The sequence below is a fragment of the Ctenocephalides felis genome, unplaced genomic scaffold, assembly GCF_003426905.1.
Source record: "Ctenocephalides felis isolate EL2017-DRISC unplaced genomic scaffold, ASM342690v1 CF-g0.4_SCAFFOLD_01492, whole genome shotgun sequence".
NCBI classification, from domain to species: Eukaryota; Metazoa; Arthropoda; class Insecta; order Siphonaptera; family Pulicidae; genus Ctenocephalides; species Ctenocephalides felis.
In genome coordinates, this window is record NW_020537646.1 from 45,735,802 (window position 1) to 45,757,686 (window position 21,885).

General features: G+C 30.1%; 2 protein-coding genes across 2 annotated transcripts in view; both read right to left on the reverse strand.

The window, feature by feature from the left end:
* LOC113370244 overlaps positions 1-11,109 on the reverse strand; it is a 44,128-nt gene extending 33,019 nt beyond the window's left edge. The window contains exon 1 of the mRNA XM_026610913.1: positions 11,029-11,109. Within this exon, the coding sequence (XP_026466698.1) occupies positions 11,029-11,033 (5 nt within the window). The 5' untranslated portion in view covers positions 11,034-11,109. The remainder of the gene's footprint in view (positions 1-11,028) is intronic.
* Positions 11,110-11,282: 173 nt separating this feature from the next.
* LOC113371289 (glycerol-3-phosphate dehydrogenase [NAD(+)], cytoplasmic-like) lies at positions 11,283-19,517 on the reverse strand. Its single transcript, XM_026611920.1, has 4 exons — positions 19,298-19,517; positions 17,428-17,581; positions 16,551-16,643; positions 11,283-11,347 (listed from the first exon to the last, which is right to left on the reverse strand). The coding sequence occupies exons 1-4, from the start codon at positions 19,515-19,517 to the stop codon at positions 11,344-11,346; spliced, it is 471 nt and encodes a 156-aa protein (XP_026467705.1). The 3' UTR covers positions 11,283-11,343.
* Positions 19,518-21,885: the final 2,368 nt, after the last annotated feature.

The window sequence follows — 21,885 nt, forward strand, 5'->3', positions numbered from 1 at the left end:
GAATATTATTTAGCAGTTTACCTCAATATAACAACGATATTATAGAAATAAAAATCCATAGCATTAACAGAATTAAATTACGTTTAATACATATGACGCTGCAAATAAAATAATTAATGAGAAATTATTTATGGAAACGAAATTAACAGCATAAACCTATTTCTATGTTGATTAGGAAAGGGCGTTATATATGACGTCGACACCGATATGACTGAATCAGATATTATGGAAATATAAAATCAGAAATTCCTGTTTTAGATATTAGAAGAATAAAAAAAAAACAAGACAATGCATTAGTACCAACAAGGGTATGCGTAATAAACGTTCAGAGGTCAAAGTTTACCTGACCGTGTTTCGATATACGCTGTCAAATGCAGGGTCGAAATTTACAACAAAGTGACACAATGTTTTAAATGCCAAGGAATGGCCACGTGACTAGCCAGTGTAAAGGTAAAGCGAGGGCAGCTATTGTGCACAAGAACACAGTTTCAAGGATTGTGTAAATAAAGATAAGAATCCGATTTGTGCGTTATGCAATGGGGAGCATCAAGCTATAGATAAAAAGTGGAAAAATATTTGTTTCATATGAAAATTAAAATATAATGAACGAAAATAACATAAGTTTCAGAGAAGCCAGGGCATTTATAAACAATAGAACATATGCCAAGAAATCAGAAAACAAAGTGAAATTTCCTGAATTGCCCAATACGCAGCAGGAAAAACATGCAGAAATAAATCAAAAGTTGTAACCACGAAGCCTTCAACAACAATATCTAAACAGACATATAGGAATAGCAATTCCAAAAACGTAACAAATTATGGTGACAACAACAAAACAATCGAAAATATGTCCAGTACACAGGAGCGAAACAGGTACAAATTTAAATACAATATTAACACAAAACAAAATCTTCCTCACATACAATAGTGAGAAAGGTGAAATTCCATTCGATAAATTAATCGAAGAATTAATTATTAACATATCAAAAAAAAAGATTACCACATTAAAAATTCTGAAAGAGTTAATTAAAGATATGGATAGATGACAAAAATAATATATGACAAATAAATGACTGGAAAAAAATAAAAATACTACAAATAATTGCAGATCTGTTACAGCTAATAAGGCCAGTAGTATTGAACATTTCCTTTATGAAAATGAAATTTCAATCGCGGCTTTCACTGAAACATGGTTTAAACCGGAATATCAATACTCTTTCAGAGGATACGAATGTTTCGCAAAGACAGGGAAGATGGATATGGAGGAGCAGCAATCATTGTTAGAAATGACATAAATTGTGAGGAATTTCTTCAGTCAACAATAATGAGAATATACAAATTGCGCCGCCATAATTAAAACAGATACTCCATTTTGCATTCTCTCAGTATATTGCTCTACTAGAACAGAATTAGATTTTTCAGATATCAAGGACACTATCTCAACAATCAACATGAGCTTTTTAATTACTGGCGATTTTAATTGTCATCATGGCATGGAGGGGAAGCAAATACAATAGCAGGGAAGGTAATATGTTATATGAAATCATAGAGGACAACGCAATACTAATTCTTAATGACGGACGTCCAACTACAGTAGCAAATAAATACAGGAGTGCTACGAACATAGATCTAACACTGTGCTCAGGAAATTTTATAGATACTATTAAATGGGATGTATGCCAAGAGGTATTGGGATCGGATCATTTGCCTATAACAATAACTTTGGAGATAAAGGTGCCTTTGGTCATAAGAACGCGCCCTACAAAAAAGTGGAATATAAAATTTGCTAACTGGCAGGGATACTCCCGAGATATTATGCAATATATCCAAACAGGACAAATCTCAGACGATATAACAGCGAGATATAAACGTATCATACAGATTACCGAAAAATCTGCAGAGAAAAATATAAAACAATATAAAGAAATTAAGAGACCGATTTTTAAGCCAGCGATATGGTGGGATCAAGATTGCGAAAAAGCCATTTCAGATCGAAGAACAACATATAAAAAGATGCGTCAGCATTGTAATTACGAAAACTTCATACAATACCAAAAAATCAATGCACGCACTAAAAAGTTTTTGAAAAACAAGAAAAAAGAAAGTTGGCTGAATTTCATTAATTCCATCAATCAGGACATGAGTCCCGCAGTAATTTGGAACAAAATTAGACTTTTTAAAAATAAAAATAACATTATAAACACAACACAAAAAATTAAAAAAGAATTGGGCAATTACTATTACAAAATTATGCACCAGACTTTGTTTCGGACAATCGTAAAGAAAATATAGGAGTATTGTGAAGAAAGCGCACTGACAAGGAATTTCAAATTAGAGGAATTAGAGGATGCATTAAAAAAGAGGAAAAATACGGCTCCTGGATATGACAATATACCGTATACGATGATAAAAAATTGGCCTACGGAAATGAAAAATTGAATTACTAACTGTATTCAACCAAATCATAGCAAATAATTGGATTCCCGAAGAGTGGAGGAAAATTATAATAGTTCCATGTATGAAGCCACACAGAAGACCCTTGGAAATAGACTCATATCGACCCATTTCCTTAATATCATGCATCGCTAAAACTTTTGAAAGAATTGTAAAAGAGAGAATAGATAGATATATTGAAAATAAAGAAGTTTTAAATAATTCTATGTTTGGTTTCCGGAGAGGGAAAAGTACGTTGGACTTACTGAGCAAATTAACAAATGATATACATATATCCAATTCGTATAATCAATATATGTTGGTAATCTCGATGGACATAGAAAAGGCGTATGACAATGTAGATCACAATATATTGGAGAAAAAATTAAAACATTTAAATTTACCACACAAATTAATTAATGTGATAATTAATTTACTATCTTTTAGACAATTATATATTCGAACCGACTCAGGTCTAATTGGCCCTAGAGTTATGAACAAAGGTCTCACTCAGGGTTCAATATTGAGCCCCATCTTGTTTAATATATACATGGCAGATTTTAAAGTAGTAACAGAACCGAATGTTAAAAAATTGCAATATGCAGACGACATTTATCTGTATGTATCTTGTCCAACTATGGATAGATGTATTTCATCGATGAGCAATGCTATCGAGGAGAGCAGAAGATGGTTATTGGACAATAACCTGAATTTATCACAGGATAAGTTTTCTGCAGCTATCTTTACCAGACACAGAAAAGAACATACTAGGAGACAAATAAGGATAGGATGTCAGGAGATACAAATAAAAGAAAATATTAAAGTTCTGGGCATCAATTTGGATAAGAAAATGAATTTTAAAAAGCATGTAGATGATATATTAAGCAAATGTGAAAAAGGATTAAATGTTCTCAGAAAAATAACAAGCATGAAATGGGGGGCTCACCCAGAAACTTGTCTCAATATATATAGAAGCTTAATAAGATCACAAATAGATTATGGTTACTTTATATATGGAGCACTCTCAACGAATATCCAAAAAAAGTTGGACAGGATTCAATACTCGGCGATAAGAACATGTTTGGGGGCATTTCGATCAACTCCAACGAATGCATTAATAGCTGAAGCAGGTGAACCTCCACTAAGCATTAGAAAGCAGATCCTATCAAATAGATTCTTAATAAAAAAATATAATGGAGCATGTGATGATATACCGAAACAATTAGAAGTATTAGCGAGGCTACATTTTACCAATATATATTGGAGAAATAGACCAATCCCACCCTTGATAAATAGCTTTTATGAGCTGAAACCATACGAAGAGGATGTAATAATGAATAAAAAGTTGCCAATTTATCATCTTACGAATGAATACACATCAACAAAATATTGCATAGTAATGGATATGGATTTAACTCACTTGACACATTTGAATGATACCGCAAAAAATAAAGAATTTCAAAATAATGTGACTAGAAGATGGCCAGGATATGTACACATTTACACAGACGGATCTAAAGCAGGGTACAGTTGTGGTTGCGCTATATTTGTGCCATATCACAATTTTAGTAAGAGAATTAAGCTACCAAATTATGCGTCTAATTACACAGCAGAAATGGTGGCTATATACTGTGCTGTAAATTATGCGTGGGAGAAGAACATCACGAAAACAATTATATTTAGTGACAGCAAAGCATGTATATCAGCGATAGCGAACCCAAATAGAAGATCAAATAACATGATAATAGAAATTATAAATAAAATGAATGCAATAAATAATGGCATAAATTCTTTAATATTGACGTGGATCAGGGGACATTCAGGTATCACAGGAAATGAGATTGCTGATACTCTTGCAAAAGAAGCTGGTCAAATTGGAGTACAATGTGAAAAAATACCTGCGTTGGAGCTGAAAAATTTAATCAAAGAGCGGAGCATAGATGTGTGGCAAAAAGACTTCTCAACGTCAACAAAAAGCAAGGGTATAATTTATGCCCTGTCAAAAGAAAAGGTATCTCAAACAACCTGGTTCAAAAATGATACAAGCAGTAGGAAATTCGTATCAACAATTACAAGATTAAGGCTGGGGCATACAATGTGCAAGATTCATCTCTGGAGGTTGGGAATAATCCAAGATTATATATGCCAATGTGGTGACGAACCGGAGACATTAGATCATATGTTCTGGGAATGCAGAATGTATGAGAATCCAAGAAGAAATATGTATCAGAAACTGCAAAAAAAAAATATTATATTTCCAGTAAACACACAAGTATTAATATCTAGTAATAATGTAGATTTATATAAAATTGTATATAGTTTTATAGATAATAGTAAAATTACTGTATAAATACTCAATAATGTAAAATTATAACTGGCGTAATGATCGCAAGATCCACAGCCATGTAAAAAAAAAAAAAAAAAAAAAAAAAAAAAAAAAAAAAAAAAAAAACATTCGATTAGTAATGATTGGGAGAAGTGGTTATTAGTTTTTGGCAAAGGAAGGCCCAGCCATTTCGAAGATACGGAGCTAAATGTACAAAAAATTGCAGTTTTTGAGAGAAATAAGAATCGGAATTGAATGATTCAAAAAAAAATCTGTTTGTGTTGACTAAACAATTGCTTTTGTAAAAAAAAATTGATTAGGTAACGAAATGTTCGAGAAATATTGAATGTAGATAGATTACTATAAATAATGTAACATTGTCTAATATTTATGAGAATTATATAAACTGAATTGCAAACTTAAACATATTTGTTTAAGGTACATTAGAACTTTAATCAGAATTACGATTAAAATTTGAATTATTTTCGATATACAAAAAAAAAATATTTTTTGAAAAAAAAAATTGAAAAAAAATTTTTTGAAACAAAAAATTTTTTTTTACAAAATCAATTATTTTGTTAAAACAAGCAGAAAATTTTTTGAATCATTCAAATCGGACGCTTAGTTCTCTCAAAAACTGCCATTTTTTTTAACATTTAGCTCTGTATCTCCGAAATGGCTAGGCCTGCTTTTGCCAAAAACTAGTAACCATTTCTCCCAATCATTACTAATTGAATGTTTTTTAGATCATTCAAATCGGATGCTCCGTTCTCTCAAAAATTCGATTCCTATTTTCTGCACTCTTTGCTCTTTATCTCCGTAACTGCTGGACCTGCCTTTGCCAAAAACTAATCAGCACATTTCCCTATCAATAGGAATCGAATGTATTTTGAATCATTCAAATCGGTGGATCCGTGCGCCCGAAAACGCGGACGAAAAATTGTATCCATACATACATACACACACACACATCCATTTTTTCAGAGGTATGCCAAAATGTTCAGAAACCTTCAAAACGTCGAGAAATGTAAAAATTTTCAATTTCGATTTTTGGCCTAATACAATAACTTAACCTTCAGGAAGTTAAAAATAGCGCACGGCCCTAACCAGCATGCCCAGCATGCTAGGCAGCAGACCAAAAAATCAACGAAACCATTTTTGTGGATGGATTCATTTGTTCGAACCAATAGGGAAGCAGTATTTTGACATGTGGTTTATCACATTTAAAAATCTAGCAAGCTAAAACAAATATCGCTCAGAGCAAGCAAGCTTTCTCGCATCGTGTGATTTGAACGGTTTGAAAAACCATCATGAAATCTAAAAAAAATCAAGCATGCTAACCAGCCCAGAAAACAGGCCTTTAATCGATAACTATTTCGAGCTGTTTTAATGAGTTACTACTAGTTAGGTCGGTTTTTATAGATGCCAACCCAAACAATATCTCTATGTGAACAATTTTATTATTACAATTTCTCATATTAATTATAATTTTCACATATTGCTATCTATATTTCCAAATATAAAACCTATAAAACTCACTATAAAAATCTATAAACCTATCACTATAAAAATGTCTCTACTGCTCGACATCAGACTCGAAATGGGTATCGAATCCGGGACGATTTGAAAAAAAAAAGCTTTTGATTGAATTTTATAAATATTTTTAAATATTGAAATTATGAATATTAGATTTAAACAAATCTTTTGTAAAAAAATTAAATTAAAATATACTTCCTATTATCAGAACAAAAAAATCTTTTAATGTGCACATTTATTTCTTACAAAGCAACCATTTTTGGCAATTTTACTTCACACCGCAAATGCAAATAAAATGTTAATTCTAATTGGTTCAGTAGATCCGTTTCTGTAAAGTATAGATCAACAATTGTATATGAACATACATACATCCAATTTAGCTAAGGACTGCCATAAGGATCACGAGATCGTGTATTTACCTTTTCACACGTGAAGCTAATTACCAAAATTATAACCATTAGTATATAACATCAAATTCATGAGCAATCATAACAGCATTAATAAACGAGATCATAAAATAGTGAATGATGCAGTAGAAATATAACAGTTTTATTTGTTCTACTTGAAACTGTTAACTTATTATATACAAAAATTTAACATATACAGGCCTAAAGTCTGTAGTTTCAACGTCGTCTGTAGTAAATTCTCCTTTCTCGTTCTTATGCGAGCTGACTATAATGCAGACTTTTCCTTTTTCAATCATATAACACATACAGTTTCACCCATACAATTCTAAAATATTTTATGCTATTTGCACAATATAACGACACAGAAGTTGCACAAACTGTTTCAGAAACATAAGTAAAATATAACTATATCGACGACAATGAATTATGGCGATGAGTCGTTGTCAGAAAAACTTGGTGTAGTATAGAAAATTATTTTTAGAGATTTGAAAGATTATTATTAAACATGTGTTAGTAGTCATATGTTATATTTATTGAAAATAAACGACGATCAATATTCCTATCCTAATATGATTCTCAATAATAATAATAATTTATTTGTATTTATACAATGTTTTATAACATTTTATTTTAGCTGAATGAAACATATCTAATGTTAGCACATATAAATAATTATATTCTTTTAAATAACCTTAATAATTATATTTTTTAAAATAAAATATTATTTATTTGAACTAATTTCGCCGTTAGAGATATATGTTATTATTAAAGCCAAATAGTGTATACAAATACATACATATATATTCTTGAAATACTTATTTGCAGACAAATAGTCAACGCAAAAAGCAATAAATAATTAACTATTTAGTATGTAGCTTTCCACCCTGTGTATGTGCATCATTCAGCACGTTAACAAATTCTCGTATTACTTTTTACATTTTTATATTTTTCGTTTTTAATTTTAATTTTTTAATATGTACTTTGTTATATTTTTGTTTGTCTTTTTCCCACCCTTGAATCACCACAACCAGCTAGTATTCCAAAGCATTCGTCCCTGGATCAGCGTTTGTGAACCCCGTTGTTTCTATAAGGCATGACCTTGCATTTCGTTTTCCATTTACAATTTGTTGATCATGTGAATTAGTCATAGACCTTATATTACATGGACTGCTAGTCGAACGCATACAAAATGTAAAAAGGTGTTCTCTGTTGCGAGAGCATTCGACTGTTCTCGGCAACGCTCGTGTTCGTATTCATTTATTTAATCTATCTTGACATTTCTCGACGGCACATTTACCCTCCTAACAGAGAACATCTTCTGACATTTTTTACCTGAGAAATGTATGGCAGCCCGAGTCCCTGTAATATAAAGTCTATGGACGTCACATGTCTGCGAATATTGCCGACGACAATCGCGGACTCTCCTATTGATTAAATGTCATATGTCATATGTTTTATTTTAATAATATAATGGCAATTCCTAAAAAATGTTATTAATAATATTCAATAATATTTATCATAATAGTTAATTTAATTTAAATATTATTTGTGATACTTTTATTACAATAATATAATGGCAATTATTATGGCTAATAATTTTATAAGAAATGATATTAATAATATGACTTGTTATTAATGGTATTAATAATAAGAAGTGTTATTAATAATCGGGAGAGTCCGCGATTGTCGTCGGCAATATTCGTTCAGACATGTGACGTCACATACCCTTCTATGTTTGAGCACTATATACAGCGGTAAACATATGAGAACTAGCAGTCCATGTAGTGTAATGTCTATGTATTAACTACATAATTTTAACGTTTAACTTTTAGTTTGTAGTTTTATTTTATTGCTTTGTTTTTTTCCATTCAACAATGTCATTAAATTTTTATGTTTTTTCATGGTTTGGTATGAGTTGATATTTTTTATATTTGTTATATCTTCTAGTAATCTTGTAATATTATAAACTTTGTAAAATATTGTTTAGAACTTGCATGATGACACACACAGTGTCGAAACGTACATAATAAATAGTTAATTATTTATTGATTTTTATTTAGACTATTTGGCTGCAAATAAGCATTTCAAGAATATACATATTTCAACGTCGAATAAAAAAGTGTAATATCTATCTATCTACCTGTATATATTACTAACTTTATAATGTCTTTAAATGTTCTCTTTTCTCTACAGTTTCTATAACCGGTATCTATATGTCGACTCAAATGCTACAACTTTGAACACCAATATTATCAACGTTTACTTTCGTAAAAAGTACGTAAAAGCAAATAGAAAATGTTGTGCAAGCGGTATTGATCCTCAGAAGAGGACGGATGCGGCCACTGTCCCGGATGGAATTCCTATCCCCACCCAATTTCAATATACTGGAGAATCAGAAGATCTATAGTCTGTTCTGTTGCAATCGCTATACAAAAGCAAAATTCTTTTGTGAGAGGCTTACGTTATTCATGATGGATTTATGTAATTTGTTATTGGTATAGGTATAACTTTCATGACTAATACCTGACCTATAATGCGACGACCTACTAATGAATTATTTACAATGCGGAATATACATGTTATACAAATACGCAGTACAGATATTAACTGGGTTATAATATAAGTAAATTATAATATAGTATATTTATAGAAAGTACCTTTAAATCTAAAAGTATTTACTATAACAACAAAGTTTTATAAAATTATATATTTTTTAATGATTTTATTTTTCAAACTAAAATAATTGAACTGAATTTCCAATAGTTTAAAGTACCTGAAGAAGGAGTCATTCCGTATCCACGAAACGTAGAAAATATTTATAATTTTTTTTTAAGTAAAACTTTTTTAGGCGCGACTAGGGTGTAAATCCGTGCAAATGCAACGGAAGTGCGTTACGGCATATAAAATAAGAATCGAGTGCCAATGATTCGTCATTCGCTCTCGATGAAATTATTTCTATACGGGTCGATTGTGATTAGTCGTCGCGTATGTGAATAGAGATGTGTTAATAGAGTTGTGCGCACCGGCGTCAACGTTGTATGCGTACCGATATCAACAAGCAAATCAGCATATATAAATAAACATTTTAAAGTTACATCGTAGTACAAATGTTTATTTAATGAAAAATGAATCAGAAGAATATTTTACACTGTTCCTTAATATTTTGCCCTGTTCCTTCGAAATTATTTCTATATTATTCATAATTTCTATAAATCTTTGAAGTTATTAAAATGGAAAATATTTTTTAGGCAAAACAGATATTACAGCTGTTCAAATAATCAGATTATATAAACAAAAATACAAGCAGTCAATGAATGTATGTTAATTTTAGTTACATGAAGTTCTTCAAACACAATTGCATGATGGGTAAAGTTGCGAAAACAATATTTTTAAGGCGTTGTTTAACATAATCATTATTGTTTTTAAATATTATACATATTTTTAATGCTATTTTAAATATATTATTTATAATTTATCATTATATTAATGTGTATAATAGTTGACACTAATAAATATGTGCATCACGAGTGTTACCATATTATTAATAAACATTATTCAAAATTGTTATATGATGTATTTATTTTTACTCAAATGCCATCTTGAACAGTAGCAAATAAGTTTTACTTCAATCGCGTGTGAACCTTACGCGCACTCCTTTTTTCTTATCAAAATTATTTACACGCGTATAATCTATAAACTATGGGGCCAATTCTCCAATAAAATAGACAGTAACATAGCGTTGTTATGACTCATTTTTCATAGACCTTATAATACATGTATAAGATCTTTTTTTTGCATATAATTTCAAAAACAAACTGTCAAAATGCTATGTATTTGCTATGCGATCAGACCTTAGTTCACGTATGTGTTATCATGACTCATCAGAAAGAGGCAGTTGTAATAACATTTTTCTGCGTTTTCTAGGTTAGGTTTTATTAGGCCAGTTTTTACTGCAAATTTATATGAAGAAAGAAGCGTAACATAGCGTTACCATTACAATGCTATGTTACGGTCTATTGTATCGTAGATTTGGCCTTTATATATAGTTTTAAAAGAACTATAACTGAATTATCATCAAAATGATAATAGATTTTTAAGGGTATTGTTTATTCAAAAATTACGTTTTATTCTTTATATTTAATCTATTAGTCATATGATAAAATTTATCATATATTTATACAGATAATACGACTAACTTCTAATGCTTATGCTATCAAAATATTCAGCGCTAATGTAGATTAACCTAAAATAATATCAATCATTTCGCCTACTACTGTCATTTATCTTATCGCTCTATAATAATAATTTGAGTTTGCAAGTACTAACCTCATTGCCTTGAACAATTTCCAAAGTTTCCACAAAAACACGCAATTAACAATACGTGAATATATTCACAAATAATAATGCAATAACATCAACACATATTCAATAATTGACGTCAGTGTTGGTATAGTTTAATACGCAGTGTGCCGGAATGATGAAGCATGGGCCAAACCAATGTTGTGTGCGAGGGGAGGCCCGCTCGACGTATAATATTCTACGTTCTCGTTACAGGCTACAGATATAATAATAATGCCAGTGGGAACTATAGCTTATATTGCCGAATCTTGAATGATTAACTGATAAATAACTCTCTTAGATTTATCTGAAACAACAATTAGAAAATAGGTTTTTTTTTTAAAAAAAAATCGTGGTTTGGTTATGGCTAAAAACTAAGAGAAAAATTACTTACATAAACTAATTTAAGATACAAAGTATTTCTAATTTAAGTACAATAATCTAACTCATTAAAGTTACGGTTTATTTATAAATACAGTTGAACCCCGTTAAGACGATCATGCTTAATACGATTTCTCGCGTATTACGCGACTTTAAGCCGCTCACTGCATTTTAAAACATACGTCCCTATCACGCTTAAGAAGCGTTTTTATTCCTATTTCTTAAAAATCGTCTTAACCGGGTTTTACTATTGTTATATTTTGACGCATAATTAGAGATGCATAGATTAATTTGAAATGTATGTATAAATTAAAATATTATTCTAGATAACAAGTATATAAGATTATAACTGATGAACAAAAGATAATAGCAATAGCAACTATAACTTTATAACTTGAATACATTTCTCACGCCGCACAATATAACACAATAGCATCATGACTTTTTACAAAATATGTCGAATTGAATTAGAAACTAGTGGTGCCATGACATCGTGCCTTAGAGCAAATTGCTGGAACTTCTCATACCGTAATTTAAACTTTTTAAAATCTTTAAATTTTTTTGAAAACTGAAAATATTAGGTTTTTGAGAATATTTTGAAACAAATTGACTTTTTTCAATTTTTATTTTACTTTGAAATTTTTTGAAAACAGATGTTTTTTTCAAAGCAATTGTCCGATGTAGCTATTTTAGAGGATAATATCAAAGGGCGTAAGCGCCGCGTTGTAGTCTTACGGTTAAAATTATAAATCTTGGTACGGAACCCATGGAAATCTAAATAAAATTTGTACGGCTGGACCTGCCTTCCCAAAAATTCAAAGAGTTCTTCATTTCGTCAATACAAGTAAAACATTATTTGAATCATTCAAATCGAACATTCCGCTCTCTCAAAAATTGAATTACTATTATTGGCACTTTTTGCCCTGTAACTTCGAAATGGCCGGACCTGACTTTGCTAAAAACTAATCAGCACGTCTCTCCATCAATAGGAATCGAATGTGTTTTGAATCATTCAAATCGGTTGATTCGTGCTCACGAAATCGTCGACGGAAAATTGTATCCGCACATACATACATTGACACACACGCACATACATCAATTTTTACTAAAGTATGTCAAAATGTTCAGAAACATTTGAAACGTAAAGATTGTAGTGGTATCCACCCCTTTGTAATAATTATAAATAATATTATAAATTACAATATAACGGCCAGAATATGAACAACGCAGTTAGTATTACTCATAGCTATTGTAAGCTTGCAGTAACCTTGCAAGTGTTGATAAAATTCCTTTTGAAACCACAAACTGTGCCTTACGATTAAGTAAAGCGTAGTTTCTGACTCACATATAACGAACATTCTAGAAAATGATTGCGTCATACCATTGCAATCAATGGAATTATATTTAAGTTCAGTGTTCAAGTTATATGTAAAGTGTAAACATCAAAAGTCTTCATCTGTTTCACTGATTCGCTTTCACAGTTTGGTACCAGCTTGATACTTAGCAGCAGGAAGAACCTACATTTTGTTGGCTCCGTTGCTGGATGAGGCACAACAAGATATACAAAAAATTTCATTTTCGATTTCTTGCTATTATTATAACTACTCTACGGGAAATTAATAATATTTATTTCTGCAATTTATATTGTATCAAAAAGCCTTGAAAACAATTAGCATAATGAACGTTATTTATGAAATTTTCCAAAAATAATAATTTACATTAAGCAAGTACTTCATTAGCCTAATGTTTCAGAATTAGTGATTAGCATAATTAGTAAAAAAACTGAAGAATTCAAATAGTATTAAATAAGAATAATATTAAGAATTAAAATAGTATTAAATTTGTATACAGTTTCTTTTACTGCTCGACTACTATATCTAACCATGAATATAAATTAATGTAATTAATACCATCAACCGACATCCGGTTGAACGACCTGCATTGTATTAAAGCTGAATGTTAAAATCCCTATTCCAGAGTACACTCGTGGGTATGTCTGCTTCGTTGTCAAAGAACGAAAGCTTCGCCTTTATCGAACGATAACTCGGAAAGTTATAACGGTGCGGACTCCCCTCGCCTGCGGAATGGTTTCGCCCGATCTCTGAAAGTGTGTTGCCGGCTGCGGTATACAGTATACACGACGAGCGTGCAGTTATATGGGGGGGACTAGATATAAACATAAATACATTTAAACTCTCGTACCGTGGAAATACCGGCCTTGTAATTCTGAACAGCTCTACACAGCACGCATACAACGACAATGATATTACAGAATTGTATGTTTTATCACTGCCAGCGATTAGGTGAAAGAATGTAAACTTTTTATGTATAAAAATAAATTATCTTCGTGTTAGAAACGGATAAAAGCATTTTGGTGTAATTAGCATTAAGATATTATGCTTAACGTTCTTGCTGTTGAATTTTTTGTTTGTTTAAGCATGAGGCATTTCGATTATTTACTTATTTATAAGTTATGCTATATATGTAAATAATGGAACTGAAACCATTCCATCACTTTAACTAAAAGAATGTAAATATTATTTTTACAGGTAATTTTGGTAGATTTTTGAAATTAATAATGCTATAAAATTATTACATAAATATCAACCGATAAATTTGGTTTGGGTATTAACTGAATATCGATGTATTCGGTTAATACTTTGTAAAAAATATAAATATTTCAATAAAATTACCGTATTTAACTGGTTATATTAAAATATTTATATTTGGCTAAATGTTTTTTTTAACTTCCTGTAGGGTAGTAACAGTAATGGGCCAAAAATCAAAAATATTTTTTTTGCATATCTTCACGTTTTGAAGGTTTCTGAACATTTTGTCATACCTCAGAAAATATGGATGTGTGTGTTTTGTATGTCGGCATTTTTTCGTCGACGTTTTCGGGCGCACGGATCAACCGATTTAAATGGTTCAAAAAACATTCGATTCCTATTGATAGGGAGATGTGCTGATTAGTTTTTGGCAAAGGCAGGTCCAGCCGTTACGGAAATACAGAGCAAAGAGTGCAGAAAATACAAATCGAGTTTTTGAGAGAACGGAGTATCCGATTTGAATGATCCAGAAAACATTAAATTAGTAATGATTGAGCGAAGTAATGATTAGTTTTTGGCAAATGCAGGCCCAGCCATTTCGAAGATACAGAGCTAAATGTGCAAAAAATGGCAGTTTTTGTGAGAACTAAGCGTCCGATTTGAATAATTCAAAGAACTTTCTGCTTGTTTTAACAAAATCATCGCTTTAAAAAAAAAATTGTTTCAATTTTTTAAAAAAATTTTCTTTGTATATCGAAAATAATTCAGAATTTAATTTTAATTCTGACTAAAGTTCTAATATCTTTTAAACAAATTATAAATTTATCTTTGCAATTCAGTTTTTATAATTCTTATAAATATTAGACAATGTTACAACATTTATAATAATCTATTTGAAAACATTTAATATGCCTCGAACATTTCGTTACGGTATGGGAAGTACCAGCAATTTGCCATAAAACACGATGCCATACATCACTAGTTTAGTATAAATCTTAAACAATATATCATTATTTGTGTATTGCAGTAATTCGAATTGCAAAACTATTTATAATAAAACTTGTTTTTAATTTCCCCTTAGTTAAGTTATTGTAATCTCAAAAAAATCGAAAATGAAAATGTCTGTATATCTTTACGCTTTAAAACCTTCTGAGCATTTTGGCTTATCTTAGAACAAAAGCGGATGTATGTATGCATGTGTTTATATATGCCAATTTTATTGATTCAAAAAAAAATAGTTCATTCCTATTGTTGGAGAAACGTGCTTATTAGTTTTTGACCAAGGCATATCGAGCCGTTTTGAAGATACGAAGCAAAAAGTGTCAAAATGGCAATTCAGTTTCTGAGAAGACGTAGCGTCCGATTTCCATGACGAAGTGCAGGTCTATCAGTTATAGAAGAAGTTAAAAAAATTATTTGGCTGTCAAGATTGATCATTTGATATATGCACATCTAATTATCAGATATTTTATAGAGATTTTAATAATAAGGACAAATTTTGTATCCAATTCCTTTCAAACTCTTTTCAAAAAATACAAAATTTTCAAAAAAAAAAATTAAAATCGATTTTTTCCAAAATTTTCAAAAAAATCAAAAATGTTAAAAAATAATTATGATTTTCAGAAAAAACTTTACAATATTTTTGATATCTTAAATTACGATTTGGGAAGTTCCAAGAATTTACATTAAGGAATGATGCTATGTACCACTTAGTTTAAGACTTGTAAAAATTCATTTTTTATTTTTTAAATGTGGAAATTAAAAATCGTTTAAAACCAAACAGTCATTAAAAATTAAATTAAACATTCACCAAAACTTATAAAAGATAATACAATGAGTTATATTGTTTGAACCTGAGAAGTTTATCAAACAAGGCTCAGCTCGCCTTTAGCAATTAACATTTTTAACAATTCACATGTACTGTTGTTTTTCAGAAATTAGAAATTCATTATAATTTTACTTATAATGATATTCATAGTTTCGAGCTAATGAATAAAATAATTTATAACTTGACTATAAAATTTAAAATAAATTAACTATTTTATTAATCGTTCCTAACTAACTTAAATTTAATTTGTAAATAAGTTAATAATTTTCTTATATGTTCAAAATATCAAGTTTTGAAAATATTTTTTTCTTGAATTTGTATAATTTCCAGTTTTTTTACAAGTTAAAAATTTACAATAATAATCAGAAAATAATGTAAATTTTACTCATTGTTTTACAGTGGGTAATTGAATTTTAAACTTTTCATATGTTAGAAGTATTAGAGGTTTTCCGATCTATAAACAATACTTGCATATTCTTGAAATTTAAATAGTATTCATTATACTAAAATAATACGATTAAAATTTAAATAAAATACTGCTGCGAATGTTTATTCAAAATAGCTTTGTGTGTATTAAATATAAGCATTCTATGAATAATAAAAATAAAATTACGAATTCAGCTAATCGCATATCGTAGTCTTTTGTTGTTATTCAAAACATGGCGATATGACGTGGCGCAAATCTGCAACATATTTAGAATTCAAAACTGAAATGCTGATTTCAATACATTTGAATAATTTATTTTACTCACATATGTTCAGTGCGGCTAGCAATACTTCTCAAAATTTCATCTGGAAGGAGTTCCTTTTCGAAAATTTTATGGACTGTCACAAATAATGGAAAACTGAAATAGATTATATCATATCTCTTGAATTTGCTGTTGTAGTAACTTATTCAAGTCGATTAGAGAGCAAAATATAGCATATTATAGAAACATCTAAAACGCATTGAAATTTTCAGAATAAAATGATGTGTTAAATTATATATATGAAGAAATTAAATTAGAATAACATATACTGAACAAATAACTGTGTTCATTATTTTGAACTTGAAATAAACTGATATTTTCTGCAGTACAAGAAAAACATTTTTTTTTATTTATGAAAAATATATATTTTTTTGAAAAATTTAAATTCTGGAACATATAATCAATTTTAAAAGTTAACGGATTTATGAATTTTAATTAGTTTCTACTTATACATTTTATAATATGCAGTATGAAAATAATATTTTTTATAATTTTTAAGAAATTGTCTGAGACTGTATTCATATTTTTGAACTTAAAAAAAATTGAAATTTTTGAACAATTTGGAAAATATTTTTTTAATTTTTTGAAAAATATAATTTTTCTAAAAAAATTAAATTCTGGAACAAGTAATAATATTAATATTTTTGGTTTTTACAATTTACAGATTTATGATTTTTAATTTATTTTCACTTATACATTTGTAATATGTTAGTAAGTTGAACCAAAAAAACGAAAATGTTGTTTTAATATTCACTATTCAATATATGCAGATATATTTTCAATTTTCCTTTATCGTATACACTAAAAGCTAAGTTTTTTATATAAAAACACAGAACCAATAACAATAATTTTGTATGCTTTTATAGTTTACAACTTTTACCTGTTAACACAATCTTCGTGAACAATTGCATTATAAGTTTCTCTGGCGATATGGGGGCCTTGTAGCCGATTTCCATGCAGTAATTCCTGCTCCAGTTCTTCTACTGTCTTACCAGTTCTGGCAAATTCTTCAGAAAGACGCCTGTGGCGACCAACTATTCCAGCAAATAAAATAATCAGTAGCATTTTGGCTTAGGGTAAGTTACAACAACTTTCCGATACATGTAATAATCGACTTAATCAACAATAATTAACAACTGACTATCGTAAACCTATAATATTTTAGTACGTTATTTCAGAATACGAAATCTATCGTTATACAAAGTTTCATCCAAAATTACCAAGCAAAATTTTTTCAACATTAAAGGACGATCTTTACCAAAAACTTTATTCGATTCTAAAATCGATTCAAAATTGCGGTTTGACTTTTCTTCTAATTACAAAGAAACGGCTTAGCCCATTATCGTCGCTGACTAACGATAGTCCTTATCGAGATACATCGAATGGCTTTTAAATTTTTGAAATTAATCCAGCCGTTTTTAAGGAAACGTTGACGAAAAGTAGAAAAGGCTCTATGCACACATATTCATACATACTTTCCATATTTGGTCTCATTCGATTTAGAATGACTAGAAACGTCGAGAAAACATATAATTAGCAAATAGGATTTTTGTTTTAATATATCCAATATCAATAAAAGCCGGCGATCAATAAAAGTTTAAAACTTTCCGAGGGCTGAGTTAACTCCCCTGGCTGTGAGACAAGAAAATACAAACTTCTATGCTTCAACATGTGAAGAGTAGTATGGAAACAAGAAATCTTCACAAACGAAAGCAGAGAACGGTCACGAATTTAGAACCGAAGGTAGTGAGACGGCTGCGATCATTATCGTATCGTAGTAGTTAGGGCTACATAAATATAGAGAACAATAGAGAAAAATCGCAGACATTAGATATGTTCAAGATATAACTGTTGAAACCGAATTTACTTTACATAATTTCAAGCGGAAGAGCTATATATTTCTGTACTGTTTTAACGTGCTAACATAAACTACACAATACTGATGTTGGTTTCTATTGCACTAGACTTGTAAAGTAAACATTGCTATAACTAATTGTATTGAATTTAATTACTGAAACTCAAAATAATCACTGAGATAATGATTAGAGGATTAATTTAAAATCATTATTCATTTTTTTTTTTTTTTTTTTAATTTTGAATATTGATGAGAAACAGATGCCGATAAGTCTATTCAAACCACGTCTATTCATTATGACGTCTAGTATTGCTTAAATATACTTTTTATAGTATAAGTATAAATGCTTATAGATAAAACTGTTAGTGCATAAACTAATTTAACATATGGAAAACAAAACTTATTTCACCAGACTTACGAAGCAAACATGGCCATAACTATTTTCTTTAACTATAATTAATGAAACTATTTAATCTTTAAACAAAATGAAAATAATCACTGTTGATCATCATTAGAAGAATTATTTGGAATCATGATGCATTTTATCTGCAGATGAGAAATAGATGCCAAGGGTCTATTCAAACTGTCTATTCAATTTGTTAAGAAATAGTTCTTAAAAGAATTTGTACAAGCGGTGTCTAATAATGCTTTTTTTAATTTCAAGTGAAAGTATCTAAGTATGTGCCATATCTCGAATATCTCTCCAGAAAGCAAAGTTTTTATATTAAAAGCGAACGGTTTGGACTCACACTTTACCAAAATTTTACCTACACAATTATTGTGATAATGCAAATAATAAAACGTATTCAATAATCAGTTACCCTATACTCATATTCTATTTATTCTCTAAACCATTTATTTAGAAAAAGGTAAAATAGCTTAGGGTTGTACGTACTATTGCACGACGATACCAGATCGGCAAGTCCGCACGATTCGAAGAACGTGGAGAGACGACTCTGCGGGTGAAACACATCAATGAAGCGAATCATTTCCAGTATGCCAGCCCGCAGTATGGCCCCCTTCGTGCATTGGCCCTGTCCCAAGGCGTCAGCAAAACCAGCCGCGCACGCTACTATGCCCTGTGGAGCATCAAAACAGAACGTGAGAGAAAACATATAGCTTGTGCTCGCGCTCTGTCTGTCGCATTCTGTTGACGTCAACGGTTGCCAAGAGCTGGTTCAAGTTATATATTTATTTATTCAATTCCAATTGCAACCAATTGACAAAATGGTATCAAAGTAATTGAATTGCTAATGGCGTATAAAATTCCGATCTTAAGCAAATTGATTGAAATTTCCGTTTCAAACGCATATTATAGATAAAGATAAAAACTAGTGGTGCATGGCATTGTGCCTTAAAGCAAATTGCTACTGTAATTGAATATTCGAGGAATAAAAATAATCAAAAATTGATCAATGAATGAATTTCAAGTATATTAAATAAGTTTTAGATTTTTTGCAATTCAAAATTTTGTATATTTTTGAATATCAAAATTCGAATAAAATATTAATTTTGAAATATTATCTATAAATAAAAAATGAATCGCAAAATGTGTTGATAAGCGCATAACTCAATAACGCCTGGACCAATATGGCCAATTCTTTTTTTTAAATGTTAGTTGATGTCCCAGGATGATTCTTAAGTAGAATTAATTGAGTTTTATTGTTTTATAATGCGTCAATAAATAAGGTGAATTAGAGAATTTATAAAGGTAAACTGATGGACGGGTAAAATGGTAGAGAGAAAAACTGGTAGATAGGCGAATATGTAGACGAATAAACAGGCTGACAGGTTGATTGGTAAACATGTAGAATGGAATGACAAATAAATTTGTAGGCCGGTAAAATGGTAGATTGATAAACGGGTTTATAGGTAAATTAGTAGACAAATTGTTGAATAGGTAAATTTTTGAACATCTTTGTTCAACTTTTTAATTTGAACTAAATCACGGCAAAGCGTGAAGGGGTACAGCTAGTATAATATAATTTTATAAAATAATATTAATTTTGAAAACTAGCTTGCATGTCTCCCTACCATACGAATCGAATGTTTATTGAATCATTCTAATCGGATGCTTCATTCTCCAAAAATATCTATTTATTGCACTTTTCGCTTCGTATCTACAAAATATATTGCTATAGCTGCGAATGCCTTTTCCAAAAACTAATCAGCACATGTCCCCACCAATAGCAATCAAATTTTTTTATCATTCTAATCAAATGCTTCATTATCTCAAAAACGGTTAATTTTTGCCCTTTTTGTTGGACCCGCCTTTGCCAATATACACACACGCACACAAATTCATCATTTTTTTTAAGGTATGCCGAATTATTCAGGAAGCTTGTAACGTATACATGTATGTAAAAATAAAATCTATTATTTTCGATTTTTTTGCGATTACTATAACTTGCCCTAGGGTACCTTAATAATTAAACCGTTTGAAATCTGCGAGTGTAAAATTTCAAGTACTTTAAAATATATAATTGCAAACTCTAAAAAAAACTCAATATTTTGAAAATTTTCAATTTTATTTCAAATTTCAATGAGATTTTAATGTTTAGTAAATTAAAATAGATCTGACTTCCTTAGTTATTTTATAAATATTGGAATTTTCTAAATTTAAATTCTTAAAAAATGTTTAAATGTTGTCTCAAACTAAAAAAAAGTTGCATTTGCTTGAGACTGTTTTTCTATTAACTTAACATTTAGCATTTCAGCGCCCAAGTTTTTTATTTACGTATTTTTGCCGTGCCTGCTTTAAACTTGAACTATCTCCGTGCGATACCCCTCGTTATTTTGTGACCCCTATAAATTGAAACTGTTCCAGCGTCAACGAAGGGGCATGTCAAACTTGTAATCCAACGTTGTTGAAAACGCATCTAATACACTAATTCACGTACTTGGGACCATAGTATATGTTTATTTCGAGGCGCATATTTCATGAATGTAGTGTTCCATGGCAACACCATGCATCCATTATATTTATGTATGGAAGCATCTATCATTTGTACTTGCTAACACTAAGAAGAGAGTTCTTTCCTCATTGTCAGATACGAGTAGCTCATCTGCAACTATGATACTTCAAATTTAGCCGCCTGATAGTGCTCTACGATGATCTACATTCATAAATTAGTTTTGCGGCATTTGTATATAAAGACTACTCCGCCTCTTGTAAACAGAAGCTATTAAGCTATATTCTAGCATAAACGAGAACCGCATCCGGGCAAACATAATATCGACCAAAGTTGGAGAAACGTGTGCTAGCAACGCTTGTTTTAAAATCGCGTTTTTCAACTTTTCGTCGTAGTATGAGTGCGTGTACTGTATACAAAGTACGTATGTGAATGTAGAATAGAACGGAACATGGTATTTGAAGAGAGAAGAGATTATATACTGATCTCTGTCATCTACTATATCATGCTATACAGAGCAAAACGTTCAACTTTTGATTATTGTTGAATATGATTATATACCCATTGGTTA

Excerpts from the sequence above, each read along its gene's own strand:
- LOC113371289 (XM_026611920.1), bottom strand. The coding sequence starts at position 19,517 with ATGTTTTCTCTCACGTTCTGTTTTGATGCTCCACAGGGCATAGTAGCG. Across the intron at positions 17,582-19,297 it reads TCTGGTATCGTCGTGCAATA|TTGGTCGCCACAGGCGTCTT; the intron begins GTACGTACAACC and ends TTGCTGGAATAG. Across the intron at positions 16,644-17,427 it reads CACGAAGATTGTGTTAACAG|TTTTCCATTATTTGTGACAG; the intron begins GTAAAAGTTGTA and ends AATCTATTTCAG.